This window comes from Suricata suricatta, chromosome 6, assembly GCF_006229205.1.
Source record: "Suricata suricatta isolate VVHF042 chromosome 6, meerkat_22Aug2017_6uvM2_HiC, whole genome shotgun sequence".
In the NCBI taxonomy this organism is placed as follows: domain Eukaryota; kingdom Metazoa; phylum Chordata; class Mammalia; order Carnivora; family Herpestidae; genus Suricata; species Suricata suricatta.
In genome coordinates, this window is record NC_043705.1 from 20,006,467 (window position 1) to 20,026,564 (window position 20,098).

At 39.3% G+C, this 20,098-nt stretch overlaps 1 protein-coding gene across 9 annotated transcripts in view; it reads left to right on the forward strand.

Moving 5' to 3' along the window:
* Positions 1-20,098, forward strand: part of CCDC192 (coiled-coil domain containing 192) — a 198,459-nt gene that overhangs the window by 134,597 nt on the left and 43,764 nt on the right. The window contains exons 6-7 of one of the 9 annotated variants that reach the window (XM_029941837.1): positions 10,075-10,207; positions 14,458-14,816. The exons of 7 other annotated variants lie outside the window; for them this stretch is intronic. In XM_029941837.1, coding sequence (XP_029797697.1) covers positions 10,075-10,207; positions 14,458-14,531 — 207 coding nt within the window. In that variant the 3' untranslated portion in view covers positions 14,532-14,816. Of the gene's footprint in view, positions 1-10,074; positions 10,208-14,457; positions 14,817-20,098 lie in introns of those variants that run through there. One more of the 9 variants, XM_029941834.1, reaches the window with a different exon arrangement.

Sequence of the window (20,098 nt, forward strand, 5' to 3'; positions counted from 1 at the left end):
TAATTCTGCATTAATAAAGCAGTTTTTAAAATATTTTATTTCATGGGAAAAATACATATTGCAGAAAATTTCCCACAATGGGGCTCTTTCTAATTTCTCTTACACACTGTACAAAGCCTTTCCATGCTATGTAAGAATCATTTTTCCTCTTATGATTATGTTCCGTTCCTTTTTTAGAGTTCCTTATCATTTTTTCCAGCTGTCTTAAGGCCAGGTCTTATACTCACTGAGTTCATATCCTCTGTCATTTCTCTGCTTTGGGGGCAGAGTGAGACTTCTGAAGGAGAGAAAGATTTCCTGAGAAGGGTAACTTAATTAGGTTCTCTGGACCACACCAGAAACCCCTTCAAGGTGATTTAAGCACCTGGGTGCTTCAGCATCTCAATTTTCCAGTCTTCAAATAAATGCTTTTGCTTTCTGATTCAAGGTAAGTCATAGATGGCCAATAGCTGCCGACTTCTCAGAAGGCAGCCTTCGTCAAGTTCAAAAGGAGTTCTGGGCACAGAACAAAACAAAAACAAGCATCTGCCCCATTATAAAGTCATTGCAGAGAAAAGCTTTTCATCGTTTTTATAATCATGTTGGAAGAGCTTAGCAGCACTGTGACCAGGCAGACATGGGAATTCTCTTTCTCCACCTATATACTCTGTCCTCTGGCTCTGTTCTCTTCCACCCACGTCACTTTCTGTCGCAGTTTGCCAAAGATACCAATACCTGTAGAGGTGGGGCTGAGAAAGTGAAATTGCTTCATGTACAGCTTTGGCCTGTTGGGTTCCCTCTGTCCCCAGGGAAGCTTGGACTGGAAAACAGCTTCCCAGGAGGCTCTGTTAGGTGTGACAAGGCACTTCTCTCTCTGTTCTCAGGGTGTGATTTGAGATTATAAGACCAAAAATAAGATTTGGGCATTAGTAAGCTCTGGCTACACTTTCTTTTGGAGAAAGACCTTTTGAACATTCAGTTTTATTTTGTGCTGTGCTCAGTCAGTAAGAACACTTATTTATTGAATTATTGCACTGTAGGTTCTTTCTTTCTCAAAAATCTTGGTTGTCAGCCTGATTAATGTCTACTGCGTCAGAATGATGAGGCACGGTTACACTCACACAAAAAAGAGCTTACAGGCAGGCAGGACCCTTTAATCTTAGGAGTGAATTTGTTTGACAGAGTACAAATATTCTAATGCTATATGAGACCAAGGTGACTAGTAGACAAATCAAAGCGGGCTCCAGGTTCTGAGCTGTCAGTGCTGAGCTCAACATGGGGCTCAAAATCACAAACCATGAGATCATGACCTGAGCTGAAGTCAGATGCCCAAGCGACTGAGCCACCCAGGTGCCCCAACAACTCTGCTTTTTGTCACATGTAACCCCAATATGTACCATATAGAGTGACCTGAATCCAGTCCTTCCTGGTTCCCTGTGTGAAGAGGGATTTAAGGAAAACTGCCTGCCTAAATGCCTGCTGTTTTTGACTCTGGGATCTTATACCTGGGGGTTTTAGTTACTGCTCCAGGTTCTAATTATACACCCACTTCACTGCCCTGCAGCTTGTATGGCCAAGGAGCAACATAATATAGTAGGGAAACACACACACACACACACACACTGAGGAGTCAGAGAATCTGACTTTGAGTCTTGTTTCTTGCAGTTTGATCAGCTATAATGTTGGCCAAATCATGTCATTTTTCTCTCTTTATATTTGCACCATCTTTAAAATGCTAGAGTTGGGCAATTTGGTTTCAAAGATTGCTCTCAATTCTGTCATCTAGGATTCAGTGATTCTATATGCTTTCCTATATTGTGCCGAGGGATCAGCCCATGTCTCAAAGCTTCATGATTAGAAGCTGAACACTTCTTGCTGTAAGAAATGGATTTATAGAATAGAAAATGCCACCTTATTTACAATCTTCACAATGTAGGACACTGGGTAAGACACTAAGGCATGCATGGCCTAGGAATGGAAGGGATAGTCTAAAGCTGGATTGCTCAAATTTGAACTGTGAGTCACCATTTGACTTTGGGAAAGTTACTTAAAGATCTATGTGCTTCAGTGTTTGCATCTAAAAATGGAATTCATAATAGTTCTACTGCATTGATTTGCTACAAAAAAGAAATGAAGTAGTGCATACAAATATCTCAGAACTATGCTTGGCTTATTATAGGTGGTTAAGTATTAGCTTCTCTCTGGAACATTCTCAATAATAGTCTGTATACTATATGCAATGAAGAGTAGCTTACCGTCTTTGGCAAACTTTCAACTTCTGGACAGTTCTATTGTTAGACACATCTACCTTATCATTGGAATTCATTTCAAGTATAGGTTATCTCTTTATCTTGTATTAATTTGTTACTTATCTTACATAAACACTTACATAGGCATTTCTGGAAAGTAGGACATCTACTGGCAAACTCTGACTCTGTCTCTAAGAATTATATATCCCATAGAGGGAAAGAACTGACACTTGGCTCCAAGTAGAGGTAAACTCTTCTCCTGTAGTGACTCAAGATGTTTGTCTAATGAATTACTCAGATTTTGTTTTTTTTCTATTAGAAATTCCAAATCTCCCGATGTAGGAAACAATTAAAATTTATTTGGAAAGCACGTTTCAACACAAGATAAGCTGCTCAGATGGGAGGGATACTTCAGAGAATTGAAAAGTGTCAGCTATGATTTCCAAAGTCTGACTACTGGTCATGAAATGTCAAAAGTGGTCATGTGGAGCCAGTCTGACTCTTGGTCAAGGCTGAGATGAGACCTAAAGGTTTGTGTATTAACAATTTCCCATGACCTTGTTAAATGAAAAAATACTAAGCTACATTTTGCATTTGTGAATAGTCTTTCATTCAAGGTGTGTTGTAAGAAAGTTTCATCTGATCTACTCTTTGTCACCTCAGATTACTAACCAGAATGGTCACAGTCACCAGGATCAATTCAAGATCCTCTTATGAGAGACACTAAGAGAGCTCAGAGCAACACCTGGCACAGACAGCCCTTTGCTGGGTTTATTAAGCTTTCCTTCATTTCTTAGGCTCTCTAGTGATATCATAGCAATCCATGTTATAAGTGCCTCACCAGCACATTTCAGTGTCACTTTTCATAACCGATTCTGTTTTTATTGTCTTTTTCTTTCCACTAAGTAGAGCCACTCACACTCTCACTATCAAAGTCGGCTTGATAATGGTGTTATTGATTAGTGAAGGTTTATGCCACCACTGAGAAGAAAAATCAGCCTCTGGAATCAAAAGAACTCAGTGCAAGTCAATTTAGCTACTCACTAAGAGACTATGGTTACTATGATCTGCTCAAGTTCTCTTGGGCCCTCAACTCTCTCACTGACAAAACAGAGACAATGTCATAAATAACAATTAGGTCTTATCAGTTAGCAATGGCTGCTGGGAGTATGGATTAAGGATTGTGAGGCCACCAAAACAACCTGGGGTGAAAGAATTCCTAAATCAAGGGCCTGCCATGGAGTAGAAAAGAAGCTACAAGGCACATATTTGTCATTCCTAGACTTCTAAAATATTTACCTGAGGATGGAATAAATGCAAAACAAACTAAGAGATGTAAAACTGATTTTTAAGCCAAGTTGTACCCCAAAGCTACTATCATCACTTTAATTAATTTTGTTATTAACAATGGGCTATTATAGAAAAAACATGAAAGGAGGAATCTGCTTCTGTATTCAAATGAAATTCTCTTGTATGTCCTTACAAGTTAGCATTTTATCAGTGGCCCTCTGGAGACAAAATCTGTCTTTGTTATATATGCTAAGTAATGAAGGGAGGCTGAATGGGGCGGTTTTCAGACAAGGTGGGAAGAAGCTATGCTCCGGCAAGCCTGACATAGATGCCACAGGCAGCAAGAGGTAGGGCTTTAGAAAGCTTCTCACATCATACCACAGAGGCAGCCACCTACTCTGCCAGGCATCCGGCCAGCTCTGGCAGCGGATGGATCAAGGCTATTTGCATATCTGTTTTCAGGACATTCAGTTTTGTCTACCCAACCAAAGTGAGGAGGAGATCAGTGCAATTATGCAGAAAGCTTACTTTAGAAGAAAAAGGAAAAAGTGGAGGAAGATGAGGAAGGAGAAAGAAAAGACGACAAATCTTGAAAGAAAAAAAGAGAAATCTTGGTTTTGTTAAAGAAAAGATTTTATTTTCTAAAGTGTGAAAAAGATATCTTTAGAAAAGATACCTTAGTGTTTTTAGTAGATGGTTCAGAGTTTCCCTGATGTGTTTCAAGGAATCACAACAAAACAGAAAGACCTATCTACTACTTTGCAAACATAGTACTGGCTACTGTCATTTGTGTGCTATGTCACTGACTCTCCACCAGCTATATGATATGGGATCAAGGACCTGGAGATGTCATAAGCCCAGCCCAATTTCTCATGGCCAAGAGTTGCCAAAGCCTGGCCTTAGAATCTGAAGCCACAGTTCAAAGTGGGTGGAAAGACCAAGAAATTTTAAACAATACTGGCAACTTTGTGTTGAAACTCATCTATAAATAGTTCCCTGATGACTTCTAATTCCTGATGACTTGGTATAATGCAAGCTATTCAGCAATGTGATATGGATAGATATTTCCTTTTCAAAACATTGCACAAATACATGATTTCCTCCTTCTGTCCACCCTGTAGGAGAAGTAGGAAAAGAGCAAGGTAATAGGAATTTACCTCCAAGCTATAAAGCCTTCCTGTCCTTTCAGTAATCATGGACAGGAGTTCCTAGTTACTAAGGAGACAATAACAGACTCAATTACGTTCAAGTACAACACTTGGGTTGCCTGGCTAGAGAATGCCAAAAAAGCAAAGGAAAATATTATCATTGCTGAAATCATTTGATGTCTATGACTAATAAAAAACATGTTGGCAAATTGAATTTTTAGAAATGCCCAAAGGGCTTGGTTAGACCTATGAATTAATAGCATACAGCAGTTCTGTCTGGAGAAAAGAAAAAAAAAAAAGACGAAGTTGTTAAACTCTTAAAATTTATCTCAACAACCACAAGATCTCAACAGAATCAATTCAGGTTCTTTATTCAATTTTTCATTTAAATCTAAATTTCTCTTCCCCTTCTCTTATAGCTAAATAATAAAGTTTGCACTTTTTGGGTCAAATTATCCTTGAATTATAAGGGCTCCACTGGCCTTTTGGGGCCTTCCTACAGAACATCTCACAAATTCCAGAGCTATTTTTAAGGAATCCCCGAAAACTGTACCCACCTTAGAGTCTTGGAGGGCTGAGGTGTCTATTCATGAATGCACTGTGCCCCTCAGAGATTGGAGGGAGCCAGAGGTGGAAAGAATTGGGAGTAAGCCAGACCTCTAATTACCTCCTGACCCAGGTCCCAGGGGTTACCATGGGCCTGCCTGAAGATGTTCATCCTGTCTCTGCTTGATCATTCCCAGAGCAGGAGGCCTCTGCCAGGACCCATCCTATCTTGCTATGAATGCAGCCCTGATTGTTGGAGGGTGCTTTCTCACCTGTGCCAAAATCTGCCTCCTCTTGAGTTTTTTACCCATTGTTCCCCAGGTATCTCTAAAATAATACTGTTTAACTCAACTTCCTCTCCTCTTGCATAGTACCTTATCACTGAAGTCACATGTCATGACTCCCCTGTATACTGTCTTCTCCAGACTAAATATCCTCACTTTCTTTTTCAGATCATAAGGCTAATATACAAATATCCTAACAATAATAAAGGCAAAACATATAATCACCATAAGAGAAAGACAAAAAGGTAGTTTGGAAATATGATCAGTTTTTAAGGAATGAAGTTTTTCTAACTGAAAGGCTGAAATGTTTAACTGATATTGAGAAGCATTATGTCTTTCCACTGAGAAATATTCATCAAATCACTCTATCCATCAATTCATTCTGTCAAACAGAAATGTAGCTTGATAATGACTTTTTCTTGGTGACATCATGCCAGCCCCTGGTGGCCACCTCACCAAGTCTCTGTAAGTTACATTTAGTTTTTGTTTTGGTTGATTTACTATCAATGCTTACTTTGAGAGAAGTTTCAAAAAAAAATACTTATCTGCATATGAATCATTGTGACATGATTTCAGACTGTGAATACCAGAATGTGACTTTGCAGCCAATTCTTATTAGACACATTTTCAGAGGCAAGGGAAACAAAAGCAAAAATGAACTATTGAGACCTCATCAAGATAAGAAACTTCTGTACAGTGAAGGAAAGAATTAACAAAACTAAAAGGCAACTGACAGAATGGGAGAAAATATTTGCAATGACATATTGGATAAAGGGCTAGTATCCAAAATCTATAAAGACCTTATCAAACTCAACACCAAAAAAACCCACAAATAATCCAGTGAAGACATGGGGAAAGGACATGAATAGGCACTTTTCCAAAGAAGACATCCAGATGGCTAGCAAACCCATGAAAAGATGCTCAACATTACTCATTATCAGGGAAATACAAATCAAAACCGCAATGAGGTACCACCTCATGCCTGTCAGAGTGGCTAATATTAACAACTCAGGAAACAGCAGATGTTGGTGAGGAACCCTTTTTACCCTGTTGGTAGGAATGCAAATGGGTGCAGCCTCTCTGGAGAACAGGATGGAGGTTCTCCAAAAGATAAAAATAGAACCACCCTATGACCCAGCAATTGCCCTACTAGGTATTTATCCAAAGGAGATGAAAATGCTGATTTGAAGGGGCACATGCACCCCAATGTTGATAGCATTACCAACAATAGCCAAACTATGGAAAGAGCCCAAATGTCCATCAACTATTAAATAGATAAAGAAGATATGATACACACACACACACACACACACACACACACACACACACACACATACACACAGGAACATTACTCAGCAAAAAGAATAAATTCTTGCCATTTGCAACAATGTAGATGGAACAAGAGTGTATTATGCTAAGTGAAATAAGTCAGAGAAAGCCAAGTATTATATTCACTCGTGTAATTTAAGAAACAAAACATGAAAATAAGGGAAGGGGAGGAAAAATAAGATAAAAACAGGGAAGCAAACCATAAGAGACTCTTAAATATAGAGAACAAACTGAGGGTTGCTGGAGGGGATGTGGGTGGGGAATGGACTAAATGGGTGATGGGTATTAAGGAAGGCACTTGCTGGGATGAGCATTGGGTATTGTATCTAAGTGATAAATCACTAAATTCTACTCCTAAAGCCAATACTACATTATATGTTAACTAACTTGAATTTAAAAATGTTTTCCAGTAGGACTGAGACCTATTTGCCAACAATGGAAATCCATGCATTAGAAAAACCTTTACTTTCTTTCTACGTTACATATCTTCAGAGTGTTACCTCTGATTACCTCCAAAGAAACCACTTGCAATCCTTGCTAGAGGATTTGTGGTGGGGAGGAGGGGATTTTTGGTGGGAGGAGGCACAAAATAAAACCTAAAATGTTAAAAAAAAAAAAAAAGAATTAAGGGAGAAGCAATGTGAGGAAATGAAATCTTTTGTTCTTACTCCTCTTGGTATTTCCTTATAAGAAATTCAAAGCACAGACCAGTTGATGGAATTTTATAGTAAACATCCATATACTTAATAACTAGATTAAATGACTGTTTTGTTACCTCTGATATGTCAATTGTCTATTGGTTTCTCTTCCCATCCATCACCCTGTCTTGCTTTTTTATACAGGTCATTGTAAGGTACATTCACCCACACACTTAATCCCTAACGTATCAGCAGGCATGTCATTATTGGCTCTTTTCTGACAATTTTTTTAAGTTTCTTTGAGAGAGAGAATGCACTGTGAGAGAGTATGGGGGAGGGGAGGGAAGAGAGGTTAGAGAGAATCCAAAGCAGGCCTCCCACTGTTAGCACCACGCTGGAAGTAGCACTTGGTCCTATGAATCATGAGATCATAACCTGAGCCCAAATCAAGAGTTAGATGCCTAATCACCTGAGCCACCCACTGCCCCTTTGACACTTCCAGTTCACGCTGTCTTCAGAATCCCTTTGCCATTCTTTCCCTCATTTCCTTTTCTTCCTTAATTTTGGCATCATTTCTCCCACTTCCTAGCCCCTAAGTCCTGAATGGTAAAAACAAAGTATGAAAAATCTGAGCATAGAATAGTCTTGAAGTAGCATCAGGAAAGGACACGGATGACCACATAGGGCCTCACAGGCATTATCACCTCAGACCTGGAATGGGCAAGGTTCTCATGAAACCAAGAAAGACAGAAACCAAGTGATAAGAGAGGGAAGCAACAATGACCATGCCAACCTACTAACTTACTATGGGAAACACAGCTATCAAATACCCAGGCATTTCTTGGTCAGCTCAGTTTCTCCCTAAACTAACCTTAAGATGCGCCAGATGGTGAAGGGTTTTAATGAACAGACTCAGAGAAATGGAAGTAGTTAGAATGTCTTAATGCCGTGGAGTCTTATCAGCCTTGATGGTTATCAGCACTGGACAGCATCGTGCCTGACACCAAAAGGGTGCTTCATAATTAGCACAATGATAAAATGAGTATGTGATTACTAACCACACTCTAGGAGAACTGCTGAACCAACTAGGAACTCACGTGGATCAGGGCACCTCTTAACTGAACTGTGCTGGGAACCATCCCAGATTCTACCCTTCCAACTCCCTTTAAAGAAGTTCCATGACTACCATGGTCATTTGAATAACACATTCTTTCTTAGCCACATGTATGTCAGTAATTCAGCTTTTGTGAAATCCTAATCCTGTGTCAGTCTGAAAGACAACCTGCCTTTAAAATGGGAGGTCTAGGGGTGCCTGGGTGGCTCAGTCCATTGGGTGTCCAACTCTTAATTTCAGCTCAGGTCATGATTCAGGGTTGTGGAATCAGGCCCTGTGTTGGACTTCATGGAGTCTGCTTGAGATTCTCTAGCTCTTTTTACTTGGCTGTCCCTCTCCCCATCTCACTCTTTCTCTAAAAAATGAATGAATGAAGGAAGGAAGGAAGGAATGATTGAAATGGGAGGTCTATGACTATCTAATCCCATCTTTGACAACTTAATTTACTGGGTTTCCGCTCAAAAAAAAAAAAAAAAAAAAAAAAGGAGCCATTCCCTGCTACCTGAAGTTTTCCTTCTATGTGAAGTTTTCCTTGATATGCAAAAGCCATTCCTTTTCCCTATCTCAAGATTTATGTCCGATAAGAAATGTTAGTCATTTATTTCCTGGGCTTCCTAATTATCAGTCCACAAAGACTTGGCAAAGTGAGCCCTTCAGAGGAAAGGCGGCATCAGAAAAGTGCAAGAAGTGCAAATACAAAACTTTACACAGTAGATGGCTTCTCCGTAGTGACAGCTAAATCTAATTTTGACAAATCAAATTCATTTTGCCACCCATAAAAGGAGTAGTCATAAAGTCTCAAGGTGAAGCCTTGCATTATGTAACACCTTCCTAAAGTAGTTCTCTCAAAGGTTTAGATGTCATCAATCAGATTATTTTATAGCAAGCAATTCCTATCTTCCACTGCTTAACCATTCATACCTGTGACCATTTTCCCTATATAGATACGATGGTAAATATCCGCAAACGTCAGCATTTCATGGTAGCATCACACTCTTCAGAGTTTATTTGAATGCAAACCTTTATGGTGTTAGGGTGGAAAATGACACAGAAGCAAGGTTCTATTTCACATGACTTTGCCTGCAGACTGGGAAAAAAGTCAGAGCCTTTTAGGCACTAGCACCTCAGAGGTAAAATGCCAACCACCAACTAGAATTGCTCTCTAATTGCTTCTATTAGAAGCGACCAAAATCCGAGGTTCAGATGCACATGAAAACTCTTCAAGAGGGTAAAAGATACTCTAATGTAGGAGTGCTTTTACTGCTGCAATGCTTCGGCAGGGGCACATGCACTCCGTTCCACAGACCTGAGAAAGGGCTTCAGCTAAATAATCCAGGAGCAGTAGTCTAAGTTGGGCTTCAAAGGCCATGTCTGTTCAGACTTCATTAGTTCCTTTTTAGTCCTTGGAGGCATCTGTCTCTAGTGATGGTGTGATGGAAACTCTTTTCTTTTCTTTTCTTTCTTTCTTTCTTTTCTTTCTTTTTTTTTTTTTTTAAGAAACTAAAGCACAAAAGGAAACTGAAAAAGCTGCAAACTGATTTGGCAACAGTTAAGCAAGAAGCTTCCCTCACAGCCATGGAATTCAAGGAGAAGATAAGGACTCTACGTGAAGGAAAGGCAGCCCCTAGAGGTCAGTATTACCACGTGACAGTGGTACACTGGCCCTCGGTGGTGTGAGGTATATAGTTTTATTGGCAAAGAACCGAAAGCAGGGTCACAGTCCCAGGCAGCAAACTAGCCTGGCCTGGCCTCCATTTCACATGGATAGCGACATTACACAAACTGCGGACTCCAGGCTGGGTTCACTTTCACTGTAAGTGAGTCAGAGATGAGTAAGCGGTTCCTTAAAGGAACAGTCTCTGAGGCTGAAGAGCTGGACTTTATAGATCTGATAAGTGTGTCTGCATAAGCTGGGTGGCAGTGAGGGAAGAGGTGGTTCTAAGGAAGACCTGAGGGATGAAGCTCTTGAGTGGACCACGGTGATGAGTTTGTCTTCAAGTCTAGACAGGCCTGCAGGCTAAGGCAGGCACAGAGAAGTTAAAAAAAAAAAAAAGTATTTAAACAATAGGTGAATTAGGTGAGGTGAGGAGGAAATCTGGGTCTTTTAGCAAGGTTTTAATAGCTGCTTTGGTTTAGATTTTTGAAAGTCTTCTCTGAGAGACTAAATACACAATGAGGGAGAAAGACCCCTCAGATCATCATCATTAGCAATGATATGAGTTACCATTTCATACTACGTGCCAGGCATTTTGCTAAGCACTTCACATGTATTTTAAGTCTCAGAACAAGCTCTGAAGTCAGGACGTTTCCGGATTCCAGGAGAATAAGCGGAGGCTTAGGGATGTTGGTTACTTCGCCTCAGGTTAGTTCGGGCAACCCCCAGGCCACCAGCCTCCAGACAGCCACGCACCCTACCCAGTGTGCCGACGCACCTCTGAACCGAAGGGTATTCCTCTCTGTTCTGCAGCAGCACTATCAATCCTCATTCTGCCTGGTGGATCTCTTGCCAAACTGTGGGCCCCTGGATAAATGTCCTCCTCTCATGTGGCACTCTTGTAAAGCCAGAAGCATGCCATTATTCTTACCCTGGTTTCCTTTATTACTCATAAATAATTCTGGAAAAAGAGGGGGACCATGGAAATAAATGGAGGAGGAGAAAGTAGGCGAAGTGGTGGCTTAAGAAAGGAAGACACACCAGCTTGCCGGCCATGTGGTAAAGCTTTCAATATGAGTTTGGACTTAATTTTCTATTTTGAATAGCACTTTCTCGGGGTTGAAATGGCACGGAACACAGACATCTTGAAGCAAATGCTGAAGGTCAATTTGTTTTTCTCTTTCCACCAAACATAATGATAGCTTATGAATCTGCTTTTACGACCATGAAAACTTAGGGAATAAAATCCATCCAAGGATATTATCCATTTAAAGGTCTTTATCCTAGGGCACAAGAGCCAGATTTCACGTTAGTTGCGTAATAAGAAGTTGATAATAATTGTACAGCACATCGGAGAAAGTTCTCCAATTCACCTGAGAACAGCTTTCAACTTATCAACTGTATTTTGCATCTGGTGAAAAGAGGTATCACTGCAAGGTATATAATTCTCATTGTTGAGAAAAATACCATTTGCTTTCTAATGACAAATCCTGTCTAATTTTGTCCCTTTCATGTTTTAGTAGGTCAAAATTAAGTTATTCTGGGGCATTGGGACTCCAATGGTTTGGGAGAGTAGAAAATCCCACCTTCTTTGCCCACTTGTTCTCTATATATATTTTTTTAAGCTACCAATACAAGAAAAATCTACAAAACCTGAAAGTATTGTGAACAGCTATAAATTTAAATAAATGCATGTATTGTAAGGTCAGTTATGGAGGAAAGGAGTAACTCCTTCCAGACCTATATGTTGCTTCTTTTTTGGTGGAAGAAGTGAGTCGGTGGACTGCCTTAAATCAAATATTTGCACTTTCTTGCTCTCCCATTACTTCCATATTCCTCGACCTGAATTCAATAATCCAGGAGACTGTCAAAGCACTTGTGGCCCCAGAGTCTTATTAACTTTCATTCTTAGAGACCTTGGTCACCTTGTCCTACATCTCAAGACACTTGAAAGTAAAGTCTGTGAAGATGTTGGTAACTTTAACACACAATGGCCTCTGTTTAAATACACAACAGTTAGGGTTTCCCCCCCTCCCACACACATTCCTAGAGCAGAACAATACCCCTCCCCTAGGTATCTTATATCTTTTTATAAAATGTTTGTTTTCAGTTCTCAGACCTCTGTTTGCAAATGACAGATCTCCCAGTCATAATAGCTTAAGGAGAAAGGGTGATTTATTGGCACAAGTATAAACAAACTAATACAGGGCTGCTATTAGCCTTATAGTCCAATGGATACAGAGTCTCAGACAATCTCAAAACATTCTGAGAACCCTCACCTCTGCTTCTCTCTTCATTGAGATTTCATTCTCTCACGTGGGATGTCAGAAGAGACTGGAAACATGGCCATAAGCAACCATGGGCTATCCTCATCTTTCCTCCAGAGAGAAAACAAAGCATTTTTCCACCAACCCCCAATTAGAAAAATTACAGTAAAGCGTTCTGGCCTGGCCTGAGTTGGATACCCATGCAGGGACATGACCCAATCTTTGTGGCCAAGGGTGGGGAACTATGGTTGGGCAAGCTTTTGGTGATGCACCTGCCACTGGATGGCAGAGCAGAGAGATTTCAGGGTGAAAAAGAAGAATGTTCTGACTGGCAGCTCCCAACAGAAGCATTGGGCTGGACCGGGAGAGAAGTACTTCCTAAAGGGAAAGATGATAACCCATTACTAGGAAGAAAGAGTGAGGAACAAAACCAACATGTCCAGTACACTGTCAACTAGTGGTCAAGTTAAAATATAATACAATGCTTGCCTCATGAGTCACTCACCCATGAGTATTGGCACTATTTAAGTGGATTCTTCTTGATGAGCAAAAGAAATTTATGATCCAAGAAATAAATGTCTAATAGTGTGATTTCAGACCCCATAAATATGGAGAGCGAACGCTTTGGGAAAGGATTCCCCTTCCATCCTCCAAGTGCCACCCTGGTTGCCTACTCTAAGGACCTATCTTATTATAACAACTGAAATCGCAAAAGAAAAAAAAGTTTTTATTCTAAACGGCACGCTACTTGGATTGACATAAAGCTACTTCTCTGTTTTAATTACAGAGTATTCCTACAGCTCTAACAAGCAGATCAAGATATTTCCAAAATATTAGGGTAGTTTTTTTACCCAAATGTGCATTTTTCCTTTGTTTGGTCCATTTTCTAAGTAAATATATGTATATATAGTTGCCACTCACCTCTTCTGATCTGAGGGATGTTCCAGAATATTAGGAATACCTTTAAGCATATTAGCACTGATCAGACAGTGAGCTACCAAACTTTTTCTTTTTCTTTTTACATCAACACGGTAAACTACTTCATTGGCTGTGTACTGAAATTACCTCCAAGGAAATAAATGATTTAAGTACATGGAAAGTTCAAGTGAAAAGAAAAACACCTTTCTTATAAAACTGGCACAGCAGGAAACTTACTTACAGCCCGAGTGTTGTTTGTGGATTTTACTTTGTGCAAATAATCACAGCCCAAGGCAGATTCCTTCCGTCATTTCCACAGCCTGAAACTGAAGTGCTTACAGCTTTATTTACCAGCATAATTCACTAAAATGCCTATTTACCCCTTCAGACTCACCTTTTGGTAAGCCTTAGTATGCCTTTGGGTAAACCTTAGTACACAGGAACCTAAGGTTAAATTTCAAAAACCATCTTTGCTTCCTTTGGCTTAAGAGAACAAAGTTCCTTTGCAAAAGACATTCGTAACTAAGTTCCCTTGTTGGTGCATAAGCATGAAGTCACTAGCTGTGATGAAACTCCTATCTTTGACCAGAACATTTGAGACCTGGTTCAGAGATTTCAAGCCAGCGCACAAGGCACTCTTCTGGATTTTTTTTTCCTTTTAATTCTTTTCTAATATGTACAGCAAGTACACCAAGTAGGGTTTCTAGCTTACACATCCAAGTTGCCATTGCCCAAGTGGCAGCTGTATCAACTCTATGTCATCTCTCGACTTTACTCCTGTTAAGAAGATTCTCCCAGTTAGTTCAGGTACCTCCCAGAGCAAGCTTCTCCAGGACTCAGTGTCTGAATAGAGCTGGCCATTCTGCTCAGGGAGGCATGGAAAAGGACTGACATCTCAGTGGTTTTCAGGGACACAAGACTGTTTTTAAGCACTACTGAAGAATTAGACTATTGCTGTTCTATATTGTTCACATAAAATTTAAGAGATTTATCTCTTTACCAACCACCTTTTCATCAGCCAACTGTGATCACTATTTTCAGGAGTATCTTCTATCATGATGTCCACCCCAAGGACCCGGCCATCTTATTCTCTCTCCTCCTACAAACTCCCTTAGGATCAAAGCTCCTACAGCAACCTGGTGTTAAAAACCAAAGCCAGAAACAAAATCAGAAATGTATCTGAGGGTTATAAGAGTGTTCTGGAATTAAACAGTAACAGTGGTTATACAACATCGTTAATATAGGAAAATGAATGAATTGTACACTTTAAGGTGGTTAATGTGGTGTATTTAATATGAATTTTATCTCAACTGGGGCAAAAGAAACAGTGATTAAAACAATCCTCACTGGGATGTAATGACTAACACCTTGTCAAGTTTAAGTGTATTTTAATGAGAGTGCTTTGGGCCTAAATAAAATCTTGAGTTGGTACAGTTCCAAGCATTTAGAGAGAGGTCATATTCCTATTGACTGGAGCGAGGCCAATCTTGAGTAGTTGTCCATTTGTGTCCAGATTTTTTCAACAATACCATCCTGTCCTTTATGACCTTCTCTCAGCGCAGCTCTCTGAAAGGCTGTTCTTCTTCAGACTAAGAACCAATTACTTGATTGATAGGTCTACACCAACATTCTTTTAAAAACACAGATATTTATCTTCCCAGAGCTTTCCAAGCAAGTAACAAGAAAGCCTCTGGGATTGCACTGTTGCAAATGTCAAAATGCACTGTTCACCACCCGTTTCATCAAGCTGCATGGAGTTCAGTCTGATATTTGATCAAAGCACAAACAGGCAGCCTGTATCTCCCTACTGCTGCCAAGGGTGTTACTGCCGTGACAGAAATTGACAATAACTTTGGAAAACACAAAGTAGTGATTTCCCCCCTCAAACATACACATTATTATCCCGACATCTGCAGAAAAGAGTATTCTGTTAAGCACTCCCACTGACTCCTCAAATACCAGAAGCTATTCCAAGGTGAGATATTTCACCGTAGACCCATAAACACCAGCAAGGAATAATAGGGACAGTGAGAGAGTGTAGGAGTGGTAACTTCAAGATGTGCTTTCTAAGAAGTTCCTAAGGAGTTTTAATATTTACTGCAGAGAGATGGTTTATATTTATCTTTATAATCTCTAGGTCTTATTCAGAGATTGCCTGTCAGTTTGTCTCTTTCTTTATCCACTGAAGTCTTCCGAAATAGGATGGCTTCCTGAAATAGAACCCCACAGCCAAAGTCTGACTTCAGAATTTCCCTCAAGGATAAGCAACAGCTCCAGGAGTCCCTGCAAAGCTTGCTCAAAGATCCCAAGAAACGTGACTTATTAACTATGTGTAAATTTAGGGTGGTTCTAATTTTCAAAAGGACATCTTAGAAACCTCTAGTCCTGAAAATCATGCCTATGAAAATGAGGTGCTGCTCAGGACTTTGTTGGGTGCAAATGACAAAAACCAAAATGTAACTATTTTAAGCAGGCTGACACACAGGGTTCCTGGGCTGCTTATTTGGCTCTTCTGTGCTTCTGGCTCCACCAGAGCTACTACAGGTACAGATCAGGAAAAACGCCCTTGCTGTCCTGGTCTGTAGTGGACATCTGTTTCTGTCTGCTCAGAGCTACTTCCCTCTGTCTTCAGCAGAAGCATGATTTTCCTTGGGAGATATGTTCCTCTCCCATTCTCTGAAATCCTATGAGACTGTTTATCACAATGTCCCTTTCCTCCTGCCCCAGGGGGATCCTTGTGATTCACTATCTTACTCTCTTCCTCTCCTAATAAACTCCTTTTTTTTTTCTTTAAGTAGTGAACACTGGGTTACAATACTCACAACTAAAGAACCTTAATTTATTTCCAACTCTAGGAAAAAGAACTTCTTTCTCACAGAATCTAGTCAGAATCTTACAAAAGGAATTTGATTGACCCTACTTATATCATATTCTTACCCATGGACTGATGGCTGTGGCCCAGGCAGTGGGATGTTTTCATGGACCTCATCTGTGTCACATGCCAGAAGTCGAGGGCTAGGAAATGTTATCAGAAAAAAAGATGGGAAAACTTTCTGGACAAAAGACCAAAAAACAAAACAAAAACAAAAACAAAAACAAAAACAAAAACACCTATCACTGTCCTCTTTAACCTACCTTAGTTAACTTTACATACTTGCAGAAAATACCCATGAACCTATGATCAGTTTTATCTTGTCAGTAAAGTACAAAATTTATCTTCTTTCTCTCTCGATCATTTTGAAACTGCATATTTAGGCCCTTCCTTTGCAAAAGGTCTGGAAATCTATTTATTTTATAATTAACAAAGGATAAGAAGATCCATTCTAAAATTGTTGGTAGGGGTCCAAAATTTGGACCTTTGCTAGCTATACCAGCTGTGGGGATTCAATGATGTCAAGGTCTCCTCCCTCCTTTGTTTGGAAGACTAATTTTGGAATTATACTATTATCAGGAAATGGTGTCCCTTCCTTCTGTCCATCCCTTAGGATTTTTTTTAAAGTCTCCTGGCCTCTGTATCCTGAGAAGTCAGATAAAAGTGCAAACACCAGCTAATGTCAAATAAGGTCCATGGCGATTGGAACTTGATCAACTTCAAAGTTTTCCTACTTAACCATGGAGGCTGCTATGATCCCCAGAAGGGCATGTGCTGTTTGGAAATGCTGTTAAAGAACCCGGACTAGAGCTGGGAAGAGAGGTATTTCCTGCCAAAAAATTTGCAGAGAAGTTAGTTGAACGCTCCTTTGTCAAACATTGGCAGGTGGACATTTGTCAACGTAACAGAAGTTGGAGAATTTGGGGTTGCAAACAATTGTCAGCCAGTTGGAACACCACTGTAGCTGTTCCTGGCACAGACGTCTTCATGCCAAAGTTTCTCGATGTCTCCTGATAGAAGGTTGAAGTTAGAGAAAAACTATATTGGTAATATGAGTAAATTTGGAGGAATGAGCGAATACTTTAGAGTGGATGCATGGAACAAGAGTCTACTGGACGAGTGGGTGCCTTCTGTTTGAAGGCACTGGATTGATTTCTGGCAATAAGATAGTGTTAGATATGTATATATTAGATATATACCCCTATACATATTGTGGTGGTCTATATGAATGTTTATTTTTAAAGATATACTGCCTTGGACAAGATTATCCTACTATGCTTCCAAATTCCTCAATCAAATAAAGCCACAATTTGATGCTAGACCAAAAAAAACAGAAACAAAAAACAAAAAAACAAAAACCAAAACATATAACTAGGAAGAAATAAAGAGTGAATGTAAGAGGGACAGCATTGTTCCTGATTTGCTTAATATGCAGTTGGATCCAGAAGTGTGTTAACTATGGCATAATAACTGGTGCCTGGAAGATCTGAAAACTTTATTGCTCTTCTAGAGATGCTTTCCTTCGTCCCAGAAATTAGAGCTGAGAATGTTACTCTGCTTTTCCCCTGTGACCCAGAATTCCTGCGACGCCTAACTGCCACCTCAACCAGGGCCCTCTGTTAGAACCTCTGCTCCACAAAGAGGGTCTAGACATTGTTTAAGGGCCCATTTTTCATTGGCTATCCCTAGTGAATAAGGAAAGTGCTCTGTTCCCATTCCAGGGGATTCTGAAAAGAACTTGGCAAACAAAGGTGTTTAGAGCCCTCAGTCACAAACTGAATGTGTATTGTTATAAACTGATCAATTCTAATTCAAAACGGTGAATTTCTGAGGCCAAGGAAATGAAACGATGCAAGAGAGATAGTGGAGAGATACATCTGTGCCTCATGAATGGACAAAAACAAGAATTATTATGAGTCCTCAAGGGCAGAAAAAGTGCTTACAAGAATCAGGTCAATAGGTTAACACTTTCTTAGTTGTTTAAAATCTTGACATTACATTAACTCTTATATTCCTAGATTTATAAGGTAATAGGTAATAAAAGTTTTATCACACTGAACTATCTATAATAAGATTTTGACTTCAAGTAAAAGTCTCATCCTCTAAGCCAATCCCAGTAGGTCAACAACCTATTTGACAAACAATCCCTTCCAGTCCCTTTATCCCGACCAAACAGAGAAAGAATTTTGATGGCACTGTGAATAAAAACATCTTTCTGACTCTGGAGGAGTGCCAAAACCTCTGGTCTTATCCCAGGTTGCTAAGCAAATTTCTGATAAGAGGTAGTTAATTTTCAATATGCTTTCATTTTATTTTTTGTAAGATATGCCACAACCAGACACTATTTTCATTTAAAGATTACACGTAATGTTAATCTATATATTAATTTTGTTTACTGTCTTTCAAAGATTACCTAGTTTTAAAATAAGAACTGTTTTAAAATATCCTTATAACCTCAAAGTTGTAAGATTTCACCTATCTATAGTGATTGTACTACTAGAACTAAAAATCAAAATACTGACTGACATTAAGATCTAATATATAAATTCACATTCATACTAAAAAACATGTGAAATCAGGATCATGTTATGGAATCCCAGACATATTATCACTATACTTAGGGTTCAAAAGGAATTTCACGAGATGGTGGCATGTCACATTTATCTAACTGATTTTACTTAAGAGTCGTGGGGTTTTGGAAGATGAAGTTAGTGGAATGTGATTAACACCACAAATCCAGGAGTATGTCAGGAGACACTGAGACGAGTACAGAGTTCCCTACTCTGAAAGTGAGACTTGGCGTTTACCTTTCATTAGTTGTATCATAACAAGATATTAGAACCAGACCTTATACAATCCATCTATCTTAATACTACAAACATTTCCAGATGCAAGCGGCTGATCTTTTTGTTTTCATAATCATAACTTTTCCATATAAGTCCCAAGAGTCAGTAATTGAATTTGAGAAAAGATGTCCTTCTTTTGAAGTTGCTTTTGATCTAAAGCCAAAGGGAAGTAATTTCTTTAGATGCAGCTGTGACCTCTAAACAATGATGTATATGTGGGAATATTGGCAAACAAAATAAAGTGTCTTAATTTATTTGTCAATAAAGCAGTACCAAGATGGTTAAAAATTCAGTTCAGAATAAATTCTTAAGGAAATAGAAACTGGTTTGAGGTTTTGTTTTTTCCTTCCCCGTGAGCACATGCTGATGAACGCTCTTATTTATGTTATATAAAAGGCTTTGGTCCTTTGAAAACATTCCCAAAGAACAGTGATTGACCTACAGTCTTTTATTGCTTCAATTACATCATCTTTCCTTCTAGTTAAAGTAGTAAATAAATATTCCTAACCTTTTTGATGAACTGGTTTTATCATGTGTACGTCTGTTTTGGTGAAATTTTATTTATATTATTCCTGAATTTACTATATTCATCCATTATAGTAAACACTATCTGGTGCTTATGAAAGTTAAGAAAGAATGAAAAAAATCTTGATTGAACTTCAAATCAAGGAAGGGGAAAAATCTTAATAGAAAGGTTACACTAGAGAAATAAAATCTACATGCAATGAGCAAAATTTGAAACTAATTAATATACTATAGCGATATGCAACTACTAGGAATTTTCCTCCCGAAGTACTGTTCTGCTTGGTACCTAAAGACTTAGCACCAGCTATTTCCTTTTCAGAAGATGCCATAACCCTTTACCCTAACCCCTACCCTGCTCCCTTTGTCTTCTGATCCTTCTTCAGAAAGTCTTTTAGAACTATTTTCATCACCACTATCATCTCCCCGCCCACTCCTTGGC